This window comes from Melospiza georgiana, chromosome 4, assembly GCF_028018845.1.
Source record: "Melospiza georgiana isolate bMelGeo1 chromosome 4, bMelGeo1.pri, whole genome shotgun sequence".
Lineage (NCBI taxonomy): Eukaryota > Metazoa > Chordata > Aves > Passeriformes > Passerellidae > Melospiza > Melospiza georgiana.
This window is the reverse complement of record NC_080433.1, coordinates 30,504,550-30,531,347: the sequence shown is the minus strand read 5'-3', so window position 1 is coordinate 30,531,347 and position 26,798 is coordinate 30,504,550. Positions and strand designations below refer to the sequence as shown.

The following is a 26,798-nucleotide window of genomic DNA, read 5'->3' as shown; positions in this document are numbered from 1 at the left end:
TGTTCTGGAGTGAGTTACCTGGTGCTTACATTCTGCAAACGCATTTCCATGTTGCAAGGCAGCCTGAAGGGCTTGGGGCTCCATAACTGGGGGGACGAGGCTGAAAAGCCCACTCATCCTTATCAGGTGATGCTCAGTGGCATCTACATGGGCTAATACCTGCATGAGGGCAGCCACCTCTTCCCCCAGCTGCAGCAAGTCCCTCCCATGCACTTCTCTCCCCATGTTCACATGCACCATTGGGAACAAAGACGACTCACAGACAGGACACAAGCATTCCACAAGACCTCTGTGTCCTCCCATGCAGATGCATCCACATCCCTTTCCTCTCCAACCACAGAAACACAGAAAACCTTTGAGGGCAGGCATGTACTGTGTGGTGGCAAAGGAAAGTGGGTGACGAAACCAATATTAATGTGGCTCTTTTGGGCAATGGTATTTCTCACCCTCAGAACGTGGGGCTGACAGAAGAGAAGCAGCCAGGAAGAAGCAAAAGAAGCAATTTGGGGGAGATGAGGGGCAAAGGAAGACAGAAGGTGTCCCCTGGCACAAACAGGTGGTGGTGAAGGGCTGAACATTATTCAGGTGCTCTCTTCTCATTAGCTCAGCTATTGAGCCAGTGCCAGCATTGGCTTTGCCTGGGAACACACGGCCTGGTGGGAACGGCAACATTTGCTTACTTTTAGGGATCAAGATAAAAATGGAACAGCAGGCAAAGTGTAACTTCAGGTTCCCAGGCAGTGGCTGCTTTGTGCAGCTTTTGCTCACATTTCAGGTCACCAATTTTCTTCCACATTGATTTCTAGATCAAAAAAATACCAGTTTTAAAACAACTCCCAGCCTGGGAAGACCACACTTTTGTATTCAGAGAAACTCATTATTGTACTAATTTGCACTTTTGACAGAAGAAAAACCCAGGGAATGCCTTTGAATACCAATGGATTACCAGGAGATGTAGACAAGACAGTGTCCTGGGAGCCTGTCTCCCACTGATTTAGCAGTTTTACTCACATTTGCTCTGAGCAAAGTCTTTGATATTTGCACAGTGATCTCTTGGGGCTGTACATCTTGGGAGAGGAGGACAGATTTGGCATAACACCTTCAGAGAGGGTGTGAGGGGAAACAGAAAAACCAGCCTGACCCTGGCATGCTGTGTCACCAGACGCGCCTGATGGAGGCCGAGGAACAGGAGGAAGACTCCAGCTCTCTCTCAAATGACAAATCAGAAACTAACTCACGTTGCTGCCTCCGCTATGTGCCCCTTGGGATAGCCTTTCTTGTGCTGGCTGGAGCTGCTGCAGCAACCTGGTATTTCCTAGGTAAAAATTCACGTTTTTTCTCCCCAGAGGAGGCGGAGGGGGGGTAGTCAAAGCAATGCCCAGCCCAGAGCACATTAGTGCCTCTGGGTGGCCTTTAGACAGTCACACACAGGGGTAATCCCCTCTTTCCTATGTATCACTAAGGTGACCCAGCAGTGTCTTCTCTTGGCAGACTACAGACCATGGCACCTGGAGCCATCCATCCTGCAGTTCTACTGCGGCAGCCTCCAGGTCCTCAACCGCCGCTACTCCCCGGAGCTGGGGCAGGTGGAGTCCAGGGCCTTCTGGGTGGAGTCAGCTAAGCTCCAGAGCATGGTGAGGGCACTTTCCTCAACAGAGCCAGCCCTGAGGCTGCTCACTGAGTCGGATGAGGAAGGGCTCAGGCACCCCCATCCAAGGGCAGGCTTGGGCAGGCTGTACAGCGAGAGGGATGAAAGGTGGGATCAGGCACTGTAACATTGCCCTGCGGTTATGGGACAACGTTCTCATTGCAGCTGAAGGAACTGATTCGTGCCACAGAGCTGGGTCAGTACTACAACTCCAGCACGGTGTATGCCTTTGGGTGAGTAGCACCTGCAGCATATCTGCTTGCTCCTGTGTGAAAGCTTCCAGAAAACTGTACTCTGATTTCACTGAAATCTGCCCACGACAAACTTCTGCAGACCCTGCCATGACCTCCAAGCTAAGCTGTACAGTCAAGGCTCAGAATTGCTCCAGCATAATAGAGCTGGGGATATTTTGATGCTCCTCTTCATCCCAGGTCATGATGAAAAGCCAAAACTGAGAAATTTTTCAGAGAGTCAAAAGTTCAAGAGAGTAAAAAAAAAATAATTGGGAAGAGATTAAAAAAATTGTCTTGGCATTGTCAATAGAAACCAAGCAGCTGGAAATTAATTTTTCTAATTCAAGAAAGCTATTTTATGGCCTGACTCTAGGCACAGAAGGGAGAGGCCAGATTGCAGCATGGAAAAGTTATTCCTGCCAAGAAGCCTGGACCACCTGGGAACAGGATAACAGGGGAATGGGACAGAGGACCTACAGCTTTGCAGGTCATAATAGTAGAACAGGATAGCAGAAAAGATTTCCAGACTGATGGTAATTTGCTTCTGATTTTATTCCTATGGAAAACCACACCCCTAAATTTGTCCTTTACCTAAGGAATATTCCAACTTTGACATAACTCCACTTTCAATTGGGAAAGAAAATTTTCACTTGCACATCTTCTTCTGGCCTTTTACTGAACAAAGATGTGTTGCAACACCTCCTTGCCCTCCCCCAGCCAATTTTCTCAGCCAGCTGGTTGAACAGAACTTTCCCAGGCACAGTCTCCTGCAGCTTTAGCCTGCCCAGCATTAATGGGTTGAGGTAAGGTGTCTGGTCATAAATCATCCACTTGTCACCACTGGGAGATGAGACAGTGAAGTCTTGAGCTTCTCTTTTCAACCCCTGGTCAGTAGTACCCAAAGGTCATATCTTCCTGAAATGAGACTACTCATTAGACTAGTCTTGATTAATTATCAAAATAATTTGAGCTCATATGGTCATCAGTAAAGCCAGATGGCATGGAACAGCTTCTTCCCGCAAAGCACTGACTCACACCATGGATATTGCAGCTCTCCTGCCCCACTCAGAGAGGTTCCTCTGGGTCACAGCAGCAGAGTTGGAAAATCTACACAGATATGTCTGATTTATGGAGAAATAGTGGGGAGGGTAATTCTCCAGGGTTTGTCTCTCCAGTAATTCTGGAGATGATGAGCAAGACTATTTTACATGCTATTTCTCTGTTAGGGAGGGAGCTCTGACCTTCTTCTTCTGGTTCACCCTCCAAATCCCTGAGAGTCAGCAGAAGGAGGCAACTGCTGAGAGGGTAAACACAGTGCTCCACCAAGAGCTCTCCACCAGCTTCAACAGCTCAGGCAGCCTGTCCTACCAGACGGAGTACAGGCTCAACCCAGACTCTCTGGTTCTCCTGGGTAAGTACCAGCTGCTCAGCTGAGGCCTGAGCAGTCAGGAATGCTCCACGATGCAGAAGTTTAGGAGAAAAGGCCAGGAGTCTATTGAAGGAGACAGAGGAAACCTGAAGAGGATGAGGGAAATAGTAAGGATCAGGAGATACAATGTTAGGCATTTTTTCCTGATAGAGAAGAACTGAAGTTTGATTAAAAAAAAAAATATCCTTCCTTTGAAAGATTGAAATTATTGAAGATACACCGGACCACAATCAGATAGGTGATTCTTTTTTCACCCATCAGCTTTGGCTTCTGTAGAGCAAGGTCTTAGGTCATGACTTTGATCAGCTCAGCTTGAAAATACCAAGCACTTAGGTTTGCTACTTTCCTTTGGGAGATTATTCCAGACTGTTTGATAGAGAGAACAAAAGCAACATATCTGAGTCACCACTAAGTGTTCCTCTGAGACAAAGCATCATTGTCATTTCAGTTCCTGACATACGATTTTAAGGATTATTTATTGTTGCTCACAGTGAAGGTCACAGCCTGTTTAAAAAGCCATCCATGCAAAACTGCTCCAGAGCAGTTGTTAGGTAAGGGGCCAAGGATATATATGTAATCAATGCATACAAGTCCAATGGAATTTATATCTGATCAATGTAATGAGGCTTAACTTGCCAGTCTTGTCTGATCCCTCTTACAGACTACCAAATCTCACAGGTTTTAAAATACACAGTGTTTCTTCTCCTCCTCTTGGGACTCCTATTTCCAAGTTTCTTCTTCCCATGAGATGTTCAATCTCCAAGTTTTTTGTTTTGGGTTTTTTCCCCCCAGGCATGGCATCTTGCATTATTCTAACTTGAAGTTTCTTTTGTTATATCCTACCATACTTTCTTTAACTTTTACCCCCACATCCCAATTGTTTTGTGGGTCATTTTTTGGTGCCTGTAAAGAAAATTCGATTTTCCCTAAATGATTTTCACTCCCTCATCCAGACCATCATTTTAAGGTCTTAGGCAGAAGATGCATTAGCATCTCATCAAGACATCTCCTCCCACAGTTACCATTAGCTCCTTACTTCTAGTTATGATTTGTTTCCAGCATACCAGATCCTATGCTCAGCCAATATAAATGAACTTTCTTTACAAAGATATCACAAGGAAATATGCTAAATCCTTCCAAGTCAGCCCATCTAGCATTTTCCTTTTATTTGTTCACTTCATAATGCAACCCATAAACAAATAAAAATGATGGTGCCATAATTTTAGCCATTCCCAGTTCCCTCTTATTTGCTCTGCATCTGTTTCACTGTGTTATTCATTTCACCAGACCACACTTCTTTCTATTTTTGACTTAACACACCAGTTGTAGTTTATCCAGCTCCTTCTGCTTTCCCTAGTCCTACCCAGTCTGATAACTGAGTCAGAAGCACAGTCAGAAGCACAGTCTGATAACTGAGACAAAAGCCAAAAATTTCTTATACTGTTGAGCCAGGGTGGCCTCCAGCCAGTGACTTCACCTCTGGTGTCATTTGCCCAGTACAGAGTGGAGAAACAGCCAGCCAAGAGCAGTCATTATAACTTCATTGCTTTCGGGCAGACTCTTGCCGGCCTGCTCAGCTCTAAACTCTGCCGTGAGACTTTGCAGAGCTGCAAACCATTGACTACTGCAGGATGCTCTCCACCATCTCCAGTGCTTTGTTTTTACTAACAGCCACACTCAGTGGCTACCTTGCAGTACACTACCTTCCCCCCTTCCCCAAAAATCGTTCAGGACTTGCTGTTCTCTACAGGAACTCGATTTAATTACCTTCAGATATAGGAGTACTTAATACCAGCTCTGCACAGACTATTCCCTACAGCACATGAGCTTGCCTAGGAGCCTGCCTTATGCCTGCAGCATCCTATTTTCCACAGCTGTTTTTGCTATGACAAAACCACTCATCTCTCCCCACGGATATGCTTGGAAGCTACAAATAACCAAAGCCCTGACCTAGGCAAACCCCCAACAACAATCCTCACACCCAGCTGACCTCACAGTGCCTTTTATTTTGGCAATTACTCCCAGTAGCACCTGATCTCTGGCTGATTCCAGTTCAGCTGGGAGGCTGGAGAAAAGCCCATCTCTCTTAAATCATCCCTGTGGCTGATTTGCAGAGATTTGTAGCCCCGATGGTCACTTTCTCTGCAACTCCTTTCTCCAAAGGTAGACTCTGCAAGGATGTTGAGTAACTCATTGCACAGTGGTCATCAAAAGGGAACCCCTCTCCACCCTCAGTGACTCCCATATTTTTGATTGGGCATTCTTTCAAGTGGGAGAGCAGATGGAGAAGGCTCTGGGAAGTGGGGCTGTGCCCTGTGATGTGGCTGGCAGGGGAGGGGAATGACCAGCCCTTGTGGGAAGGGGAAGAGGTCCTGGAAGAGCCCACTAAAATGGGCAAGGAAAAAGGCAGAGAAGTCCCTGGTGGGCTGGAAAGCAGGAATTAGGGCTATTGGATTTGGGTCAAGGGCAGAGAAATTTCAAGGGCAGAAAGATGGGCTGGGGAAGGCAGGACTGAAACAAGACCCTGAAAGCAGACACAGAGGTACCTGGAGGATGCCCATGCTGAAGCTGTAAGTGAGCTAGTTGCAGAAGGAAGGAAAGGAGTCCTCACCTACCATACAAGGTGATCAGATTATCTTTTTTTATCCAGTTTATATTTTTGTTTATCTTCCTTCATGTATTTTCTTTCTAACAGAATCCAGTATGAAAGACATAGTAGTGCTGCAATCTACTCTGGGTAGGCTACCTTCTCCTTTCCTTTTGAGTTCATGACTTTAAGGGAGGGATTTTCACTGGGGACAGAAAGCTTGTTGGCCTCCTGGAGTTGTAAATCCTGGGGAGGGGAGAGTAGCAGCAAGAGAGCATCAGTGCTGCTGCTTGGCCAGATCCAAACTACATGACTGCTACGTACTGGATGGCTCTGGGCAGAGATGCCAGCTGCCAGGGGCAATGCAGCCACCTCAGACTTGTCCTGGTCCTAATGAGAACTGTGAAATAGCAGGGTATACTGGCACCACAGTGCTGATTCCAGGCCCCATGCCATGCTGCTGTTGGGGTGGGGGTTTCCTGCGTGGTTTTGCATTGGATGTGCCTCATTTAGGAGTCTGTTGTCTTGGCAATGTTTGAAGATGCTTTTAGTTTTCTCCGGCAGTGTTGTAAGTTCTCTGTCTGGCAGCTTGCATTAGATATGCTACTAGAAGCTCACCTTTAAGCTGATATTTACTCAAAAATCCTGATGTGAAAGTCTTCTGAAACCTGGAATTCAGATGAGGGAGATCTAAAGCCAGGAAGAATATGGGGCTGAGAGGAGAAAGAGGTGAAAAAGTAAATAAAGCCAGTGGAAGATAACTGTGCTGTGCTGATATTTAAAGCCTGAGGTAGTGTTAGGTAAACCAAGGAAGGGGGGACAGTTCTTAGAGAAACTGGGGCAATGGTACAAAAGGATAAGTGCCACCACAACATATGTAAAAGTAAACCGAGATCACTGGGATGAGTCAGCCTTACCCTAAAAAAGGGCTTACACTGATATACCAAGTGACAATCCCATATCTCTGTTTCTCATACAACCACATCTATTTCAGGTTGCTACAGGTACAGCTATGTCCAGGAGGATGATGTCCTAAGGCTGGAGGGCCCTGATTACCTGGCCTCCAGTTGTCTTTGGCACCTCCATGGCCTCAAGGGCTACATGATCAAGCTGCGGCTGGAGTGGACCCTGCCTGACTGCAGGGACCGCCTGGCCATGTACGACGCAGCCGGGCCCCTGGAGAAACACCTCATCACCTCGTAGGTGGCTCCTGAGCAGGGAGAACGTGCTGGGAGGGACAGGCAGGATGGCATGACACACCACAGCAGGGGAAGGTGTCAGACGACATCAAAGGAGGTTCTCCTTGATGTACAACCTGTCTGTTATTGCTCAGCTCACTGATGTGGGATATGTCTTAAAACCATGCTGCAGGAGCTGCTGCTGTTGGCCCTTTGTTTGGCTCAGATGGCACCTTACAACTGCTGTGTGTGGATCACACCGATATCCATTGCCTCTCTTTCTCATTCTTCTCTTTCACTTGTTTACTGCTTGCTTCACTCCCATCCTTTGATCTCTTTCCCTGAGGATCTACGGCTGCAGCCGGCAGGAGCCCATAGTTGAAGTCCTTTCGTCTGGCCCTGTCATGTCTGTTGTGTGGAAGAAAGCCATGTACAGCTACTATGACCCCTTCATCCTCTCAGCACAGGCGGTGCCCCTTGAAGGTGAGGAGGGCTGGAGGAGAGTGGCTATAGTTAAAGGGTAAAAATTGGTTTTCTCCTACAGTATCACAGCTCCTAGAGGTCCTGCATCCCTGTTAGGGGCAGAATTCATTCTGGATTGCAGGGGTAGTCAGTAAAAGGCAGGTTACATGGCCTCCCTGGGCTGAGGCTGAGCTGACAGAGAGCAGGGCTTTGAATGTCTGTATTTACAGCTTGTGAAGTGAACATAACTCTGCGGGAGAGCCTGGAGCTGCAGGGGAAGATCGGCACCCCACACTACCCCAGCTACTACTCGCCCAACACGCAGTGCACCTGGCACATGACGGTAAGAGCCAGCTCCCACAAGAGCATCCACCCTGTCCCCAAAACCAGGGCAGCACTCTGCACATTGTGGGGGTACAGCCAGGGCTCTCAGTCAGATCATCATGAGAAGCAAGAAGAGGGTGACAGCCTGCCCAGCCTCCACATAAGGTGTGTTTCTGAAGGGGAAGAAGTCTAATATTGCATGCCACCACAGAGATGCTGTAGCTGAGGAGGAATCTGAAATCTGATCTCCGGAGGGGTTCTTCAAAACAGAACTAGATTGATAGGAATTGATAAGAATTGCCAGGCTTTGATACCAGCAGCAGAGCCACCCTGGCTCTGGCTGTGGCATGGCTCCAGTTTAGAGGGTGCTTCTTTCTGACTGCAGTGTGGTCAGAGACACCTGGCCTTCCCATTTACTCTGCTCATGTCTGGCTTACGGAGTGTGCTGTAACACTCCCAGGGGCCATCTGCCCTCTGCCCCTGCTCTGCACCCCCTTGTCTGCAGGTCCCATCCCTCGACTATGGGGTCACCCTCTGGTTCGATGCCTACGCGCTCAGCAGACAGAAGCACGACCTGCCCTGTACCCAAGGCCAGTGGATCATTCAGAACAGAAGGTGTGTGGTGGGGTCCTGGTTTCTGTTTCTCACTTCCCACCTGGGATAAAACAGGGATTAAACCTCTGCAGGTTCCCTGCTCACTTTAGCCACCATATGTGAGGAAGAAGGGCCCTGCACTGAGCTGCACTCAGTGACCACTCTATGTGCTAGTGCCTCCTGCTTTTCTGCTAATCTTGTTCACTCTCTCCCCAGTGAACACATTTCTCACAGATTTGCTTCAAGCTACCAACCTGCTTTCTCTGTCTTGCTGTTCGCATCAGGCTTCTTAGTTTTCTCCTGTGTGTGTAACCTTGGTGTCCTCCCACGTCTCCTGTGTTTGCAAATCTGCCTGTCACCACCTCTGCAATATTATCTGTGTGTGCCATTGCCTTGCAGCCACCTCCGTACAGATCTTCCCCTTAGTTCTATATCCTCCTGCTTTGACTGCAGCCATTTCCCTGCAGGACTTCCCACAAATAGCATCCATATGTAGCTGGGGCGACTGCTCACCACTGCCCAGGTGAAAAGGATGGAGACCTGTTGTGCTCCCATCTCCCCAAAGCTGGCTCTGAGACAGATGGACCTATAGCTTTTGGTTTTCCTCCCTCTTATTGCAAAATTGCCTGTTTCCCTCCAAAACCTCCCCCAATCCACCTCATTAGTGCCTTCTCCATGGTTCCTGTAGGGCTAACTTCTCTTCCTAGGAAGGATCTGATCTAGAAGTTATGTTACCCTGGCTTAGGATTTCCACTTTTTCTCTCCCTGCCTCCCTCTCTTAAACTGTCGGTGCCACAGTTTCTACAACATGGCTTCTTCCGGAAGATCATGAAGGAGAATCTTCTTACGCTATAAGAACTGAACTGCTTTGTATGGCCTGATCTCTGTGCTTTCCAGAAAGCAGAAAAAGTCCAAAGACAGGAGGGTCCCTCTGGACTCTGTATCTCATGCATACTGAAAGCACTTTGTATTTCTGGTTTGCCCACAGCTTCCAGTCTGTGTGACCCCTTCCCACCCCAGCCCCACCCAGCCCCCTTGCCCTGCTTTGTCCCTGCCTCCCTGTCCAACCCACCTTGCCTGTGTTTGCCCCTCAGGTTGTGTGGCCTGCGGACCCTGCAAGCCTACGCTGAGCGGATCCCAGTCACATCTTCTGCTGACATCGCCATCACCTTCACCTCGCAGATCTCCTTAACTGGCCCTGGCGTACAGGCAGCTTACAGCCTGTACAAGCAATCTGACCGTAAGCTTGGCTTCTTCCCTGCTCCTTTCTGGGGGCCCAGCAGCCCCTCTGCACTTGGCTTGTCCTGGGAGAAAACACAAGGCACAGGTCAGGAGCCCTAGGTACCATCCACCCTTCGGAAGATGCTCACAAATCAGTGATCCCCCCAAAAGAAGAGGCAATTATGTGCAAAGCTGTTTCTGCACATGTGGCCCTGCGTCTTGTGGCCAGAGCATCCATGCAACAAAACCCAAGGTCACAAAATTGCCTAAAATCTTCCCCTCAAGTCAACATCACGGACTGGCCTTGGGAATTCAATGAGAAAGCAACTCTGCTTGAAGCAACATTTGTTTTGATTACAAGATCTCTTAGAGAGAGCTGTTTCCTGCTCACCTTGGAATCCGTGCAAACAAGAGACGAATAAAACCACACACAAATACACACATATGCAAATGCCACCCACAGTCTGTCTTTCCAAGGTTTCACCATCTCCCTCCTAAAGGGTGCCAGTAATGCACACCGGTCCCTGAATATGTGTACCTGTCAACGTGTCTAACAACAACCTCTTCAAGGTCCCACGTAAGTTTTGGTAGCAACTCCAAAGAGCCTGTTTCAGCTTTCCTGTGGCATTCAAGAGACACGAAACAGCCGTAATCCTGACGTATGGTGTGCCAGACAGACGGCTGTCCTGGATATTGCCCATTGGTACCATGCAAAACAGTGAAAGCCTTCTTTCCCCTGGTGCATATCCTGGCTCCATATGTCCCTGTTAAGAGCAGATGACATGGCAGATTTTGGGGAGTGCAGTACACTGCAGCAGCACTCTTGTGGTCAGGAGAGTGTGCAGTTCAAGCCATGGTGCTCTGCTGCCAGGAGGTTTCCAGTCACTGGGGACTAATTACTCTCTTTTGGTTTCACAGCCTGTCCTGGGGAGTTTCTGTGTTTGGTGAACGGTTTGTGTGTCCCAGCCTGTGACGGGATCAAAGATTGCCCCAATGGGCTGGATGAGAGAAACTGTGGTGAGTGATTTCTTCTCCCTGCTAGTCTCTGGTCTCAGCAAGACACAGCCCCTTGCTCCTCCGAAGGCAGGGAGGAGATTTGGGTGGCCAAGGCACAGCCTTGTACCTCAACTTTAGGAACTTAAACCTCGGTGCCCTTGGAAGTCTCATCCCACTGCTATATGACTTTAGCCTGCTCTGGAAAGAGCAGTAATGCTTCTGGCTCCTGTCACAGTACAGCCTTCCTGAGAGAGTCCCCTAGGAGCAAGAGCACCAAGAGTTCCAGGCAGCCTGAAAAAAGCCCCCTGCCCAAGCTGTCCCCCACCTTGTCCTGCTTTCCTCCCACCCAGGGTCTACAACCAACCTCAGCCTTGGCCTAGAGCCTCCTCTGCTGTCACACCCCTCAGCATCCCCCTCCCTGCTCTCACCTCCCCTAGCCCACTTGCTGCCCTTCTTTCTCTGCTTTCCCCCCCAGCCATTTGTGACACTTCATCTGTACAGATCCTCACTCATATATTTTGCCCGAGTTTGGGAGCATCAAAGTCCTTGATCAGCTTCAATCAGTTCTTCATGCCAAAAGCAGTTAGTGCTGATTCAGGCTTCACTCTTAGCATCTCAGAACTCCTGCAGAGCCCCATTCTCATAGGAACAGCAATTCAGGCTTAGACATGGCGCCTAATTCATCTATTCTCTCACCTCTGGTGTGATGGGAGGCTCATCATATTGCTGCCATCACTAACTTTTCATTAGTTGTTTCCTGTAGATGTTTCTTTCACAGATAAAGAGCCCTGAACCACTGGAGAGAGTGGCCAGTTTTGAAAGATTCAGAGGAAGCTGCAGGAAAAGTCTAAAGTCAAAGGAAGGAAAAATCTTTCTAAAGAAGCTTTAATTCAGTGCTAGAAATGTGAGAGCTCACATAGGATTGCCAAAGTTGGGTTTTGTATTGTCTGCAGTGTTGCTGACAATGTGCTTTGTCCCATCATCCAGCTGTCTGACATCAGGGTTTGCATGCTTCCCTCCTGTAGACATGGATACATTTGCATCCTTATGAATGTCTAATCTTTTCTTGAATCCCCGTATCTCCTTGGCCCCAGGGATATCATGTCATTCAGTTCCACAGGTTGGCACACACCAAGACTGACAGAAACCCCACACTCTATGTTTTCCAATATTATTTATATTTGAAAAAGAAAATAGAAACATTATTATTTCCTTCCATTCTTATACTCTTGCCACTAGTGCATCTCTGATTATTCACTCTATGTTGGTATGGAACAATCTCTGTCTTTAAAATCAAAGTTCAAGTTGCCTCAAACCTTTATGTACCTTTAGTCATCTAGAAGCTTCATGCTAATAATGAAAAAAATATAGTCATTGCAGTAAGAAAATGGTACACACAAACAGAACAAGTTCCTGCTATGGAAATCTGTGGACACAAGTCAAATTCTGTGGTGGGCAGGCAGCTTAGACCCATCTCCATCCTCCAATGTCCACCAGAGCTCATGGACATTGTGGAATCCTGTGTTGTTCAGGACTCAGCTGCAAGGGGAAGTGCTGGTTTGTGTGGAACAGTTACCCATGAGCTGGGGTTGACAGCAAGGCAGGAGGAACAGTGACCTCACCAGACAGGATACAGTCCTACAAAACCCTGACAAGGCAAGCAGACCAGGACTGGTGGTGGTAACTGAAGAGTCCGTGGACCTCAAGACAAGTACATAGTGCTGAGGTGGGTCTGATGCCAAGACAAGAAAAGTTAAGTCAGCAACAGTGAAGTGTAAGACAAGGTGCAGGCATAGCTAGAATGCAGATCAGGCAAAAGCTACACAGCTGCACTAAACCAGAGCTGGTCTCAAGCACAGCTTATGAGGTGGGGGTAGAGGCTGCAGAGACTGCAGGACTTATGACCCTGACCTCACACCTTGTCTGCCTGATTCCCACATGCTTCCCTCCTGTGCAGTGTGCCCTGCAAAGTTCCAGTGCCATGAGGACAGCACTTGCATCGAGTTCAGCAGGGTCTGCAACCAGCAGCTGGACTGTGTCAACGGGAGTGATGAGGAGCACTGCAGTGGAGGTAGGGACGGGACAGTGCTGGGATGACAAATGCCCACCCCTGTGTTCAAACCAAGGCTGTCTGTAGAGTACTTCCCACATGTGACATAAGGGCACCATCGGGGAGTTAGCTCGCCCAGCCTCCTCACAATGTTTGTGAGCCGTTTGCTTGTTCAGGAAATTCCCTGTCATCGTCTATGGAGTTCCCCCACGCTCTTCTGCTGCCCTTTTTCTCATTTAAAGGACTTCAGGCTGTATCTACAACCAGCTGCCCTCTCTCAGTCTTGGCTTCCCTTCCTTTTTGCAGGGGTCCCCTGCGGTCCTTTCACCTACCGCTGTGAAGATGGGACCTGTGTGAAGAAACCCAACCCGCTGTGTGACACCACTGCAGACTGCAAGGACCTGTCTGATGAGAATCACTGTGGTGAGGAAATGATCAGCCACATATCAGCCAGGCAGGTTCAGGACGACACGTAGCTGCAAGTTGCCCCATTTTCTCCCACCACCCAGAAGAAGCAGCCACCCTCCCTTGTTCCACTACCTTCTCCCCACCTCAGTCCCACAGTACCAGTGTCCCTGCTCCACCCTGCAGTGGCAGGGACAGCAGCAACAAGCCAGCTCTGTGCTGAGTGTGAGCAAGCTCTTGCTCTTTGGACAGCTGCTCCCTGCCTCCTTCAGGCAGAGGCATCAGGCCAGACAGACATGCCTGACAGGCCAGATTCAACCTACAGGCTGCCTGTTTGACCACTCTGTCAGCTAATATGTCATTGTTCAAGGCTCCAGCATGTCTGCATGGCCACTGGCAGGGAGAGAGTTAATGTTTTGATTTCCCTACTTGTTGTTTTTTTTTTTTCTGGAGCCTCAGTAGGCAGAGAAGGAGAATGACAGGGAGGGTTTCCTGACAGCACAGCAGTTAGCACAGTCAGCATGCTGCCCCAAAGGCATCCCCAGGCTGCAGCTGGAGATGGGGAATGCTAGGAGGGAGTGCTCACTAGACCTGTCCTGGGTAGTACATAAAGCATGTGCTGGCTGGGTAAGACAAGCAATTAGAGGTCAAACTCTTCAGTCAACTAAGTAGGAATGGAAGGGCAGGCACAGTGTTTCATGTTCCCTTCCTTCCCTGAAGTACCTGCTGTGTCTCCTCCTCAGACTGTGGGATGCAAGCCCCTCTCAGCAGGATTGTGGGTGGTATGAATTCTGTGGAAGGGGAATGGCCGTGGCAGGCCAGCCTGCAAGTTCGGGGCCGGCACATTTGTGGGGGAACACTCATTGCTGACCGCTGGGTGGTCTCAGCCGCGCACTGCTTCCAGGATGAGAGGTAATCGGAGAGGGGAGGTGCTGGTAGAAAGATTTGCATTGCTTTCCTTGTCATGTGTGATGGGAGGCTCTTATGACTGATGAAAATGTCATGGGGCAGCTGCACTCCTCCTCTGGCACCTCAGCCATGCTTCTCCATGGCTTGGAAGCGAAGAAAGGGGTATGGATATATGCAGTATTTTCTGGTGGTGTGTGCAGAGGAAAAGGGGCAATGCTGAGATTCACAGAGCAGCTCCCAGGGGGCAGTGATAGAGGAAGATGCTGCACAGCTCCACCTTTGTTTTGGCTTTATGTTGTCCCCACGCTGTCACAGCGATGGAGATGTCAGCATGTGCTAGGATGGGGATAGCATTACCTGCCAAGTGTGCCCTTTGGGTCCCATGCTCCTCTGCTGCATCCTACAGGCTGGCCTCCCCCTCCATCTGGACCGTTTACTTGGGTAAATACTTGCAAAATGCCACCGGCCACACAGAGGTGTCCTTCAAGGTTATCCATCTCTTTCTTCACCCTTATTATGAGGAGGACAGCCATGATTATGATGTGGCCCTGCTCCAGCTGGATCATCCTGTGATCATCTCACCCTTAATCCAGCCCATCTGCTTGCCTGCTCCATCTCACATCTTTGAGCCTGGCCTTCTTTGCTGGATCACTGGCTGGGGAGCCCTCAAGGAAGGAGGTAGGTTCAAGGTCTCTTGGTGGCCTACTGCAGCAGTGCTGAGGCAGAAACATAGGTTCAGATGTGTCATAGGCACAACAGGCTTCTGTTCATCCCAAAACATTGTGTCTCCTTCACTCCTTTTGATTTTGGTAATAGGTTGACCACAGTTACCTGTTGAGTGCCCTGAAACCTCATGTGTAGAGGCAGGCATGGCAGTCTGGTAATCTGTATGGGAACAGTGTGTGTTTCCTCATTCAAAGACTGGAATAGCCAAGACTAGAACAGCCCTTCAGGTCAATTTACTGCCTTCACCCACTTACAGACTTGTTCCAGCAGCTTCCCAATTGGAAACACTCAGGAGACTATACAGACCTGAACACTCCTGGTTTGTACTCTTAAACAGAAGAGCTTAACATCCCTTTCAGTGAGAAACAAATCCAAGACTCTGACAACCCAGAGGTTTCCCCAAAGCAGAATACCCCTTGTCCCAAAAGCTGAAGTACCCACAACATATGCCTGTAGGAAAAGGAATGAAGGGGAATTTTATGCCTTCCACACAGAAAAAAAGTGCTCTGCTCAAAGTCAGAGACTGTGATGCCAGTGGAGAGCAGAACAGAAATTCCAATGGCAGGTTTCAGCATGCAGTGAGGTGGCCATGGTCTAGAGGAAGTTCCACCATAGCTCATCTGTGCTAATTTTGGTGCTCTACTTTTCAGGGCATACCAGCAATGTTCTGCAGAAGGTGGACGTGCAGCTCATCCAGCAGAACATCTGCAGTGAGGCTTATCACTACATGATTACTCCCAGGATGCTGTGTGCTGGGTACTACCAGGGCAAGAAGGATGCTTGCCAGGTGACAGGAGTTGTGGGATCAGGGTTGACTACCAGAGGTGGGATGTGTCCCATGTCTCACAACTGCAATGCACAGCCTGAAATGAGGGGGAAAAGACCATATAAGGTCACTCTCCCAACACTTCCTCTGATCTAAGCAGCCAACAACAGCTCTCATGACCACTTCTTCCCAGCATCCTTGCCTTAGGATCCAAATACAGTTAAATTACCCTTTTCTCATTTCAGCCCATTGGCCACTCTACCTCCCACTTTCAAGTCAGGTGACTACATCAGTCTCTTACACCCTCAGCCTCTTTAACACCTGTCATACACAATAACCTGTGTGCTCCTTTATTACTATTAACCTCAAGGAATTCCTCTCTGCCACCCCTCATGGAATCCAGTTAAATTCCAACAATCATCCTTGCCTGCCACATACTTGGAAATGCCATGTGGGCCAGGAGGAATCAGTAGAGCAATCAGCTTTTTGGGACCTGGCTGAGGGGGAGAAATTTGCATGATGAAGGAATAACTGCGTCAGATGTTTGCACTGGAGACTGTGTTTGACATCTGCCTAAAAGTACAAGGAATGTTACAGATGTCCCAGGCATGAGTTGAGGGGAAACAGGGATCTGTATACAGAGGGGCTCAAAGACAACATAATCAGGCAGCAGCAGAAGCTGGTGGATCACCACCACTTAATTTTACTTTTCTTTTTTCTAGGGTGATTCTGGAGGTCCACTGGCCTGCAAAGAACCCAGTGGCAGATGGTTTCTGGCTGGTTTGGTCAGCTGGGGAATGGGATGTGCACGTGCAAATCACTATGGAGTCTACACCAGGATCACTCAAGTGCTGGGCTGGATGAACCAAACCATGAGCTGAGAAAAGTGCAACTCTGTCTTCTCCCCATCACACCTACACTCACATGGCACTCATTCCTCATCTTGCTCACTGGCCTCCCAAAGAAAGAGAGTGTGGGATGTTGTCAGACCCAGGACGCTCCTCTGAACTAGGTAAAAAAAGGCTGCTGCAGGGATTGTGGAGAAAAGCAGGCAGACCCTCTTCTCCCTTGGTGCTTCCCAGGGAGCATCCCAAGGGGTTTTTAGGCCATCCATCCAAAAGCAGGGAGAAGGGAGGCAGGTGAGGGAGTCTGGGGCAATGACACACAGCAATAGGCCCAAGCTGATGGTTTCTGAGAAGAGGAATAAGGGGAGTTGAACTTTCCATGAACCATGTGATTCAGCCAGTCTTATGCTGGAACATTTGCTGAAAGAAAATGTGACTGATGTAGTTAGAGATTCCAGTAACTGTGAAATCAATCTGCCTCCCTCTTCCTTCCTGCTGCTTATCCTTCATCCCCCTTCCCCTCCCATCACTCCTCCTCTTCCATCTCCCTAATTGCTTCTTTTCTTAGCTGGCGTGTGCTGCTCAGTGTGCTGTTCAGCTCAGCCAGCCAACTCTTCACGTCTCACTGACTCCCAGGCACGAGCCCAGCATCGCGCCCCCCGAGCACGTGTCCTGCCTCCCTGCTGGAGCAGCACCCAGCCTCCACTGCTGCACCTCCCCCAGTAAAAATGCTGGAGCAGACTCCCATCCCTTCCCTCAGCCCTTCTAAATACCTTTAACATCAGGGCATCTCAGCCTCTCCCATCTCCTATCTCAGGTAATGCAGGAGATGAAGGAGAAGGTTTCAGGGCACAGGGCTTAAACTGCAATTGCTGCAGGTTTGGTTTTTTAACTAAAGATACATGTGTGTGTATGTGTGTGTGTGTGTATGTGTACATAATTGGCCACTCTCTGGAATTATAAATAAAATTGATTTGAGGAGTTTTTTGGCTCTAGTTTGCCTCACTCTGCTAAAAATTATCTTGAGGTTTGTATATTTTTGACCAAACTCCAGTCCTGGCACTGGCAACTGGCAAAAGGTTCCACACCCCTGCCCACTGCCCCCCATGAGATGTCCCTGGGATCAATAAGGTCACTAGCCAGGTGGTCCTCACTTACAGTTATGCTTTAGGGCTGCAGATAAGCAAACCTGCTCTGTAGCCCAGCTGCCTGCACTGGGATGCAGCAGCACAGACACAGTGGGAAGCACCTCCAGCCCCCAGAAGACAGGCACAGCACAAGCAGCTTCTGCTGGCTCCAGGTGATGAATCCAAACTCCTTTTCTCCAACTCCCACCCCCTTACAGCAGGAATGAATTCTTGCCACTTAAAATGAGAGGCGGCAAGGAGGAACAGACTGTGAATTTTATTCAGGAGTCTTCAGACACAGCAGTGAAGCAAACACCCTGCTCCCCAAAACTGGGATCTGCTTGGTGCTGGCTGACACAACATGAGGTACCAGCATGTTTATGGTACCCAGGCAGCACACCATTCTCCTTCTCACACTGCTGGCACAGAGCTGCTTTGGGGGACAGGGGGGAGGCACCAAGGAACGTGATACCCAGCACAGGGACACCTCCGAGCCATACAGGTGGCACAGAAAAGGACGGTGGCTCTGCATTTGTCCCCAGGCCACAAGCCCACACTAGTTGCCTGCAACAGTGAAAGGGCAAGGGCTGGTCCTTAGACAGCTGCCACCACCTCGGTCCGCATTTGCATCCAGGGTGCTCAGGAAGGGACCCGCAGGCTGCAGTGGCTGATCGCTGATGTCCCCAGCAGGGGCCACTGTGACATTAAGGAAAGCCAGACTGCCAGGCACAGGAGGGGGCTGTGGGCTCCCGCTCCTACAGCAGCTCAGGGGCTCCATGCAGCATCTGCCCTCCTCCAGGGCTGGAAGCTCAGGCCTCCGAGGTGAGTTTGTAAAAAAAAAAATGGCTGCATGTGAAGAGTGAAGGGGGCTGGGGGCGTCACTGTGGGAGAAAGGGCTGCCATACACTGCAGTACAAAAATAAAGATATAAACAAGAAATGAAAAGGCTGGAGTGGAGTGTTCAGATCACATCCTCAGATCTCTGGCTTGTAACAGCTAGAGAAGGAGAGAGAAAGAGAAACACAATCAATGGTAGGAAAAAAAGGCAACTGAGCATGGAGGGGAGAGTGAAACAGAAAAGGGGAAATGACAGAGGAAACACAAACAGAAGAAAAAGAAAATAAATGAGGGTAGGAAAATAGAACAGAAGGAAGAAAAAGTCCATGCGATTAACATACACTGAGTCTTAAGATAACACTCAGGTCCCACAGCCACAGAGGGAGAAAGAAATGTCAGCCAGCTAACAAGTACCCTCCATCAGGACTGGTGGAGATTGAATCTGAGAATCTCCAGTTTAATAGGAGCCTCACAGTTCTGCAGTATGAAGAGAAATCCTCCTTCTAACACTCTCCATACCCAGCCCCACGCTTGTCGGCCAGCCAGCCTTCCTAAGCAGGAGGCAGAGCAGAGAGGCTCATTTTGCACACAGCTGTGAGAGCATCTGCAGTGGGGACCAGCTGCTTCTGCTCTGCCTTTGCCACCTTTCCCACTGCACTCTCACCCTGGCAGAGCCTGTGGGGGAAAAGCTCAGGGAAGGAAAAATAACAGGCTGCCTTCTGCAAACTGCCCGGGCTGGCAGGCAAAGGAGCTGCGGACGCAGTCTGGAGGAGCGATCTGGCATGCATGTCACGCAGACACGTGGCAAAATTCCACCCCTTCCCCAAACCACCCCGGCCTGCTTTGCATTCATTTCCACCCCTCTCCCAGCTGCACTCTCCTTTCTGCTGCCAGAGCCTCTGGTCCACAGCCATAGGATCTGCTTGGCAGGTAAAGGCACACACAGGATCAGAATATGTAAAGCCACCTTAGGGATGAGTCAACCTCACACCTCCCTCCTTCCCCTCCCCAAGCTCTACAAACCAGGGCCATACCCACAAGAGGGAAGTGAGTCACTCATGCAGAGCTCAGGCTGGCAGGAGCTGGGAGTGCAGACAGGTGACATACCTGCAGAGGAGGAAAAGTGAGGAGCAGAGAGAGACAGGGCCCTGGGCAGAGACCACTCTGAGCCCTGAGGGACAAGGAGAGCAGAGGGAAGGATGCTGGAGGCTGGCGAGTGGGGCAATGTGGGAGGTAGATGGCAGTGCTGGGATGGACACGGAAGGGAGCAGGAGGGAGGGTCCGCAGGAAGAGAGTTTAGCACAATCCCGAATAGATGGACGGTCTGCAAATAAAAATAAAACCGCAGATAAACCAAACAGTTTAAAATACAAAGCAGCAGCCATGGTAACAGCTCTCCCCTGACAGCTTTATCTCCAGAGAGACTCCAACTCCTGGAGAGGACAGCCCCCACACCCCACACCTGTTCTAGTCCTTCCCTGCTGCTAGCTGTGAGCTCTCACCAGAAAGGTGGACGAGTCTATGCCTGGGGGGTTATTTTTATCATTTTCCTCAGGGGTTTGCTGCACCTTTCTCCTCTGCTTCTGCTTCTGCCTCTGCCTCCTCCTCCACCTCCTGCTCTTCCTCCTCCAGGTCCTCCTCTGTGTTCTGTGGCCCAGCATGTGGGACAAAAGGAAGAAAGAGTGGAAATGCTTGCAAGATGAGCCATGGCAGTTCTTTCTGACACACAACGGAACAAAGCAATTGTCATAACACTGGAATAAAAAGGGACTTTTCCCCATGGCCAAGACAATTCTAGGTCAGGGAACAGAGAGGGTTGTTTTCCTCTGGAGTATCACATCAGGGTATCTAACCCACTTACAAGTGCTGTGACCCCACCGTCCAACAACTGCCATCAGTTGCTAGTGTTCCTTCCTGCATCCTGGGTGTCTACAGAATGTCATGCACTGTACATGTTTCTGTCCTTCCCTCAAAAGGGGAGCAGGAGATATCTGCCCCTCAGGCTGAGACTCAAAAAGGGAAGAGAATGCTGCAAAACCTTCAGGGAAATAGTGCCCTATAGGCAGTGATACACACAGAATGGGCATGAGGAGGCATGAGGGGGGTGTTAGAGTAGCATGAGAGGTGCCAGGGTGACTTGCTAAAGCCATTTGCCACACACAGCCACACACCACCCCTCCAACACACATACTCCTCCTTTTGGGCAATGGGTGTAATGCCACAGTGCTGAACACCAGGGCAAGCCCCTGTATTTCACCACTGAGGTGCCCCACTGTTGCAAGGGAGAGAGAAAAGAGAGAAGGAGCAAAGAGCAAAGGATCTCATAGGCAATGGGAGCAGGGCCATAGCAAAGTTAATCTCACCTTGGCTTTGTGGCTGGGCTCAGAGCTCAGGCCATTGGGGGAGTTGTACAACTCCTTGGAGACCACGCACAGGAATTCTGTCTGATCCTCATTCCCATAATTATAGGATGAGCCAATGTTCACAAGCTAGAAAAGATGAGAGCAAAAATCACAAGCACATATTCCTGGAAACACCCACTCCACCTGGGGAGCAAGGCAGAAAGCCCATCATGCATCACTGAGTCCAATGCATAATCCTGTTGGAAAGGCCTCATAACTAAGCCGAGGAGACAACACAGAGAAGCAGGAGAGAAGTCAGCCAGGATGCAAAACAGGCTGGCCTCACACAGTATCCTCTAAACCTCTAGAAAGGGGCAAGAAAGAGTCATTGATTGAGCATGATGAGTCAATCAATGACTTACCCAGTATTCTCAGAGAGGGAAGGAGCCTTGCCTGGCAACTGTATGGTATCCATGATCTTTTCCCCAGAAGACAACTCCTTCTCCCCCTGCTCTGCCTTACCCATACCTGCTCAAAGCGCCATCCATCTGACATAGTGGAAACCATCTGAGTGAGCTCCTCTTCCTGGCACTGCAGCACACGATAGACATGCTTAGGAGGCACCTGAGAGCAAAATTGCAGAGCACACTGACAACTGTCACATGCTAAAAGCTGTTCCCCTCCTGTAGAATGAAGTGGTAATACCCCTCCTTGACAGACCTGTCCCCTTCCCCGTGTCCCAGGTGAAAGGGGAGTGGAAACCACAATCCAGCTTTCTCCTGTGTTGTCACTGGAGGCAAGAACAGTATCTCTTCTGAAGAGCAGGGACTGAGCTGAGTGCTCCCTGCATTGTCCCCAGAAGATATTGCCCTCTTTTGATGGGGAGTATGCACTTGTAAGTACAAAATAATTTTTGCAAATGCAACAAATGCTGAGGGGGCTTGGCAGCACAAAGTGGCTGTGCTGCTGGAGGCTTACAATCTGAGGAAGACAAGATGAAAAGTGAGATAGCAGACAATCCTCCCTCTAAGAAAGATTTTCAAAGGTTGCTGGCCAAGACAGGGTGTGATTGTGCCACAGGATTGATTCTTTGTCTGCATTTAACTCTTTCACAGCCATCTCTTCATCTATTTCCTCCAGCTTCTCTACAGGTATTTCCATGCTCTTCATTGTGATTACACTCCCAGGACTCCCCACACCAGTCCTCCTCCCCATGACACCTTTGCTCTCCTCACAAACATTCCTCTATATCACACAGCAACCAGCTGCCTTCTTCCAAAAGCTAGAGGAGCTCACTTAGTTTCAGGGGCTACATCCAGCATTACTTCTGGGATGCAAAGCAAGACTGCAACTTGTTTATTGTAACTAAATTGGTGGTAGCTTGTCCCCTGCAAGATTTTGCTGCATTGGGATTAGCACATAATCTCTAATTAGTTGTTTCCTTCCATTCCTTGCTGCTTCTCTCAAGTCTTCTCTCGCTCTGGACTCATCTCTCTCCTTTTTTACACCCCCTGCTTCCCCCACCCCACTCCATCTTTCCATACCTGTGTTACTGTGTAGTCCTTCTCCTCCATTCGATCCTTGATTATTCGGATCAAAGGACCAATGTTATAGAACTCAGCTTCTTCAAGGATCCCTGAGAAAGACAGACAGAAGGACCAAAAAGACAGAAAGTTAGCAGCCCATCTTTATTTTTTGACTTGCAAAAGATCAATTCTGAGCCTCACAAGGTCCATAGGGAGAAATTATATTACTGCTTTTCTTTTTAACAGGCTTGAAACCCTTACTGCAGAGAACTGAAACTTGGCTCTCTGCATCTTGTTTCTAATGCTCATCCCAACTTCCTTATGCTGCCTGCTACTACAGAAGCAGGCACTGCCAGTGAAGGCTTGTGCTGAGGACTGCCAATACCTGTCCCAGATACCTGGCCAAGGAGAACAACTGTAGGCTCCAGTCTCTCTCAATGACCATTTGTCTGACCTTGCTCAGACTTTCTCAATAAGGCAGAAAACAAAAACTTGCAGTTCTGACAAGTCACCAAAAGACCCTAGAAAAGCCTAGCTTACCTCCTAGGCTACTTGGAGTTGCAGCCCCATATGACTTTATATGATCTTTGGCTTTATTCCCTGTGCTTCAACTTAAAAGAGGTAAACAGAAATGGTTTTGTTTTTTTCTCTATGGTGTTTGCATCCATCACCTCTCCTGAGACTCACCTGTTTGCTAACAGGCCTTCAGGAAAAGGGAGGTGGTTCCCAGAGAGTCAGTGAGGGAAAGGTGGCTGGAAGCCAACACTCACATGTTCCCAAGGCAGTACAAAGAAAATATAGATGGGGAGGTCCCTCGCTATCTGACACACTCAGACCTCTTCTGTGTCTCTCATTCAGCAGTGTATTGTCTATTGGGTTAGTCTTATGCCAGCCTGAATGTTTGCAGCAGGATAAAAAAAGGCAATGCAAATGAACTGGGCTCGTGTTTATGTTTCAGATTTGATAGTAAAACCTGCAGATGAACTCTCTCTGACCCAAGGATTACAAGAAATGTAAAGTAGGAAACACCTCAAAATTGTGCTTATTACAATCCTGTACCATTAGTTGGGTATATTTTTGGAATTATAACTGGTAAGACTACTCTGAAGAAAAGTTTCCTTGCTTTAGGTAAAAATGTCTAAGAAAGGCAAGAAGACAAATGACCATGCAGAAACCGTGCCTGGCAAGGGCTGGACAGCACAACCTGTATTTGGAATTGGCTCCTTATTACACCCTTGCATCCAAAAAATTACAAGGCACTGTGGACTGCTGACTGGTAACACTGTGATGTCACTAAGTCATCCTATTAGACCCACTGTCAACCTTAGATGAAGGATTAGTTTATCTGACTTGTTCCACTGGAATTTCTGCAGTCCTCGATCATGAGAGCACAAGCAGCATAACAGGGCATATCACTGATTAATGATGGTCTTTATTGCAGTCAGTAGAAGAGATGAACTTGGTTTTGTTTGGTCTATTGGGCTTTCGTTCCTAATTAGAAACAGACATTAATAGAAAACTCAGTCATAGAGCCTGGTTAAAAGTAGATCAGGAACCAGTAAAAAATGGCTTATTGAGGCTCTGAGATGCTGCCTACTTCTGTCTTGGTGACATCTCTGCTGGACAGTTGTGATGCCACAACACCTGCAAGGATGCCTTCCTCACCCACTGCAAACTCCTTTAGTAAAGGAGACATCGTCATACTTTGCAGGGATAGCTCTCTGAAATCACCCCACATCAACATCCAAAACAAGAACAAGAGACAACAAGGTTGATCACAAGTCCTATTTTTCCTGAATATGGGAAGTGGGATTTTTCTGAGCTCCACAACTCACCCTCTTCAGCCATGTCTTTATCCAGGACCAGCTTCCCATGGCGGAGGAAATTCAGAATCGGTCCAAAATAAGTGGGGTCCCGATCTATGAGGTATGCACCAGTTTCATCCTAGCAACAGATACAGATCACAAGGAGAAAAAACCTACGGAAAACTGTAACTAACTGTAAAATACCCTAGAATACAAGAAAATACAAACCTAAGCAAAAATGTCCACTATTTCTAAGATTCTTTGGAAACCATGGGTCCCTGAGAGTCCCTAGCCAAGTCAGTCCAGCTTGGATTATAACTCCTGTATTGATCTGCTCAGCATGCCCACCTCAGCATGAATCAATCCAGTTGAAAAAGCCCAAAAAATAGGCCTCAGCCTCTTTGTGTAACTGTGAATCCCGGCCTGGTGCAAGAGAGCAGAGACCGCCTTACAGGAACAAGGCTGAGTCAGGCAGACACAGCTGGGAAGTAAACCCAGGATGTGCGGTGACAAAGAGGAAGGAGAGCAGGAGCAGAGGGGGGATGGCCTCTCTTTTCCCCAGCTCAGGAAGGCAAGTGCCAGGCTACAACAAGGTGGAATCTGGCATGGGGAAATCCTTCCCGGGAGAGGGGGGGCAAAGAGCAGGCATTTCTCACTCAGCAGCTCCTGCAGCTGCCGGGGTCTGGCTCCATCCCTGCATCCCTCCAGCCCTCCCCGTGCTCAGTGGGGCACGGTGCGGGAGGCAACCCAGCTGCCTTACCCGGTCCGACTGCAGCTCCTCGCCCTGGCACAAGCGACACAGGAAAGATTTCTGCTCCCGACACAGGGTCTGCCTGGTGGTGAGGAACACGGTGCCCCCCACATTGAGCCTCACCCACTTGGCCTGGGTGCCAGCGGGTGGCGGAATGTCCCAGGTGCAGCGTAGCCCCACGGCGCCCTGCATCTCCTCCCTGCCCTCCATCCTCATCCTCACCCCCACCTCCCCCACGGCGTGCAGGGACTGCCGCAGGTGCTGCCTGTCGGAGAATGCCGGGATCTGTAGTTTATCTGCCTCTCCCTCCGCAGCAGCCGTGTTTCCCGGGGGCCAGGATCTTCCCTGTGACTACCAAGGGAGTCCTGAGAGGAGGAAGGTTGCTCGACGCTGGAGAATATCGCTGCGGCTATTGGGGTGGGCAAAGCCACAGCTCCACAGCTCTGACACTCCCTTGGCTTCTCCCTTGTTCCCGTTTCCACAGACCGTGGGCCGGTCAGCACTCCGGAGGTGCAGGGTGTTATGCAAAAATCGTCGGCATTTATTTCCACAGACATCCTCTCTGGCTCATTAAAAGGTTCTGGGAACTGTAGTTTCGCCGGGACATGCACAAAAGGGTGATGGGAACTGTAGTTTTCCCAGCTCGCAGTTCCTGCAATGAGGATGCTGTAACGAAGGGCACTGCACACATGGCGCCAGCCCTGCGGACGGTGCTCTGCCTGCTTCCAGTCCTGGGTCTTGCCTGCAAGTTTCCTCGGAGACAGCAAGCACAAGCCGCTTCCTGGCAGTCGGCAGATTAAGCCCCTCAGGGCCGTACTTCCCAGCATTCCCTTCAGGACATCCATTATCCCAGGCTCAGCACTCAGTGCCACATCAGTTACCATACTTTCTTGCAGCAAAATATGCAGACAGTTGCCTTCTTGCTAACATACATAGGGACAGTTCTGGGAACTGTATTTTGGATCTGTATGAAGCGCTGGCAGGGGGCAGGAATCATTTTTCTTCCAGCTCAGAGGAGTTGCTGACTCAGCAAACTCCCCCCTGTGCTGCTCTACCAGAGCAAACCCCCCCACGTTCCCCACCCTGGGCTCCTGCCATCCCTGTCTGTGTCTGGGCAAGAGAGCTCAGACTGGAAGTCAGCTCTGTGTGGAGCTTTACCTCTGCCCCAGGCATGTATCACCCGCCGAGGCTGATGTGCCAATCCCGTGGTATGGAATCTAGCCCTGCCTCTGCCACTCGCTCCTGCCAGGCCGAGCCTGGTGCTCAGCAGTTCATGCCCCAGGGGACTCTGTTCAAACACACTCCTTGGCACAGAAACAATCTGAACAAACTCTCTCCAACAGCTCTGCCTTTCCCACTCTCACCTAAGCACAGCTGTGCTTGCCAGCAGCTCGAGCACATTAAGAATGGAAAGGAAAGGCTGGTGTTTCACCCCATTGTGGCTCAAAACCTTCCTCCACCTAAGCAACTTCCTGGCTCTTCCTTGACAGGGCAATGCAGCACTGCAGAGACACACAACACTCTTTTTCTTGCATTTAGATCTTAGGGCCTTTGGACATGGGAGGTTATTGAGTGAAGAGGCTGGGTAAAGAGAAGCATTATGTTCTACTCTTACATTCCTTTTCTTCTTGTCCTTCCTTCTTTTACTTGCAAATCACTCCCTTTTATCACTACAGAAGAAGGCAGCATTGCCCTTCCCCCAATCACCCAGGATTTCCTTCACAAAGATGGCATGTGTACTTTGCTCCTTCTGTGGAGGAGTGCCAAGGGAGGAGAGGAAGAGAGGGCAACACGGAAGAGGTTTCAAGACTGCTGACCTTCAGTTAATTTAAGTACAGGAACAATTCAGCTGCTCCAGGGTGTAAATTCAAATAATTTTGAACCAGCACTAGAGTGACCATTAACAGAGCATGAAAAAATATTTTTGTCTACCTATATGGAGCAAGCTCTGGCCAAAATTACTGCCCAGCCCTGGGACCAGTCTCCACTGAGCAGTAACATGTATCAAAGATGCTCAGACTATTGCTGACCCGGGCT

The 26,798-nt window shown here is 49.3% G+C and overlaps 2 protein-coding genes across 5 annotated transcripts; one reads left to right on the top strand and one right to left on the bottom strand.

Moving 5' to 3' along the window:
• Positions 1 to 1,171: 1,171 nt before the first annotated feature.
• Positions 1,172 to 16,427, top strand: TMPRSS6 (transmembrane serine protease 6). Its single transcript, XM_058022972.1, has 17 exons — positions 1,172 to 1,319; positions 1,492 to 1,634; positions 1,814 to 1,881; positions 3,108 to 3,292; positions 6,006 to 6,047; positions 6,892 to 7,096; positions 7,422 to 7,558; positions 7,768 to 7,880; positions 8,367 to 8,476; positions 9,550 to 9,695; positions 10,595 to 10,693; positions 12,630 to 12,743; positions 13,029 to 13,145; positions 13,871 to 14,039; positions 14,443 to 14,714; positions 15,413 to 15,549; positions 16,251 to 16,427. Exons 1-17 carry the CDS (start codon positions 1,172 to 1,174, stop codon positions 16,407 to 16,409), a joined length of 2,364 nt encoding a protein of 787 aa, XP_057878955.1. The 3' UTR covers positions 16,410 to 16,427.
• A 1,331-nt stretch (positions 16,428 to 17,758) lies between these two features.
• On the bottom strand, positions 17,759 to 24,977 carry KCTD17 (potassium channel tetramerization domain containing 17). 4 transcript variants are annotated; one of them, XM_058023234.1, is made up of 8 exons: positions 24,771 to 24,977; positions 24,041 to 24,149; positions 22,224 to 22,315; positions 21,208 to 21,303; positions 20,701 to 20,826; positions 19,906 to 19,984; positions 19,372 to 19,661; positions 17,759 to 18,496 (listed from the first exon to the last, which is right to left on the bottom strand). In XM_058023234.1, the coding sequence occupies exons 1-7, from the start codon at positions 24,975 to 24,977 to the stop codon at positions 19,405 to 19,407; spliced, it is 966 nt and encodes a 321-aa protein (XP_057879217.1). In that variant the 3' UTR covers positions 17,759 to 18,496; positions 19,372 to 19,404. The 4 variants fall into 4 exon arrangements, with proteins under 4 accessions (XP_057879217.1, XP_057879218.1, XP_057879220.1 ...); XM_058023235.1 differs by having other exon boundaries at positions 19,445 to 19,661; XM_058023237.1 differs by lacking the exon at positions 17,759 to 18,496 and having other exon boundaries at positions 19,374 to 19,444; positions 19,840 to 19,984.
• Positions 24,978 to 26,798: the final 1,821 nt, after the last annotated feature.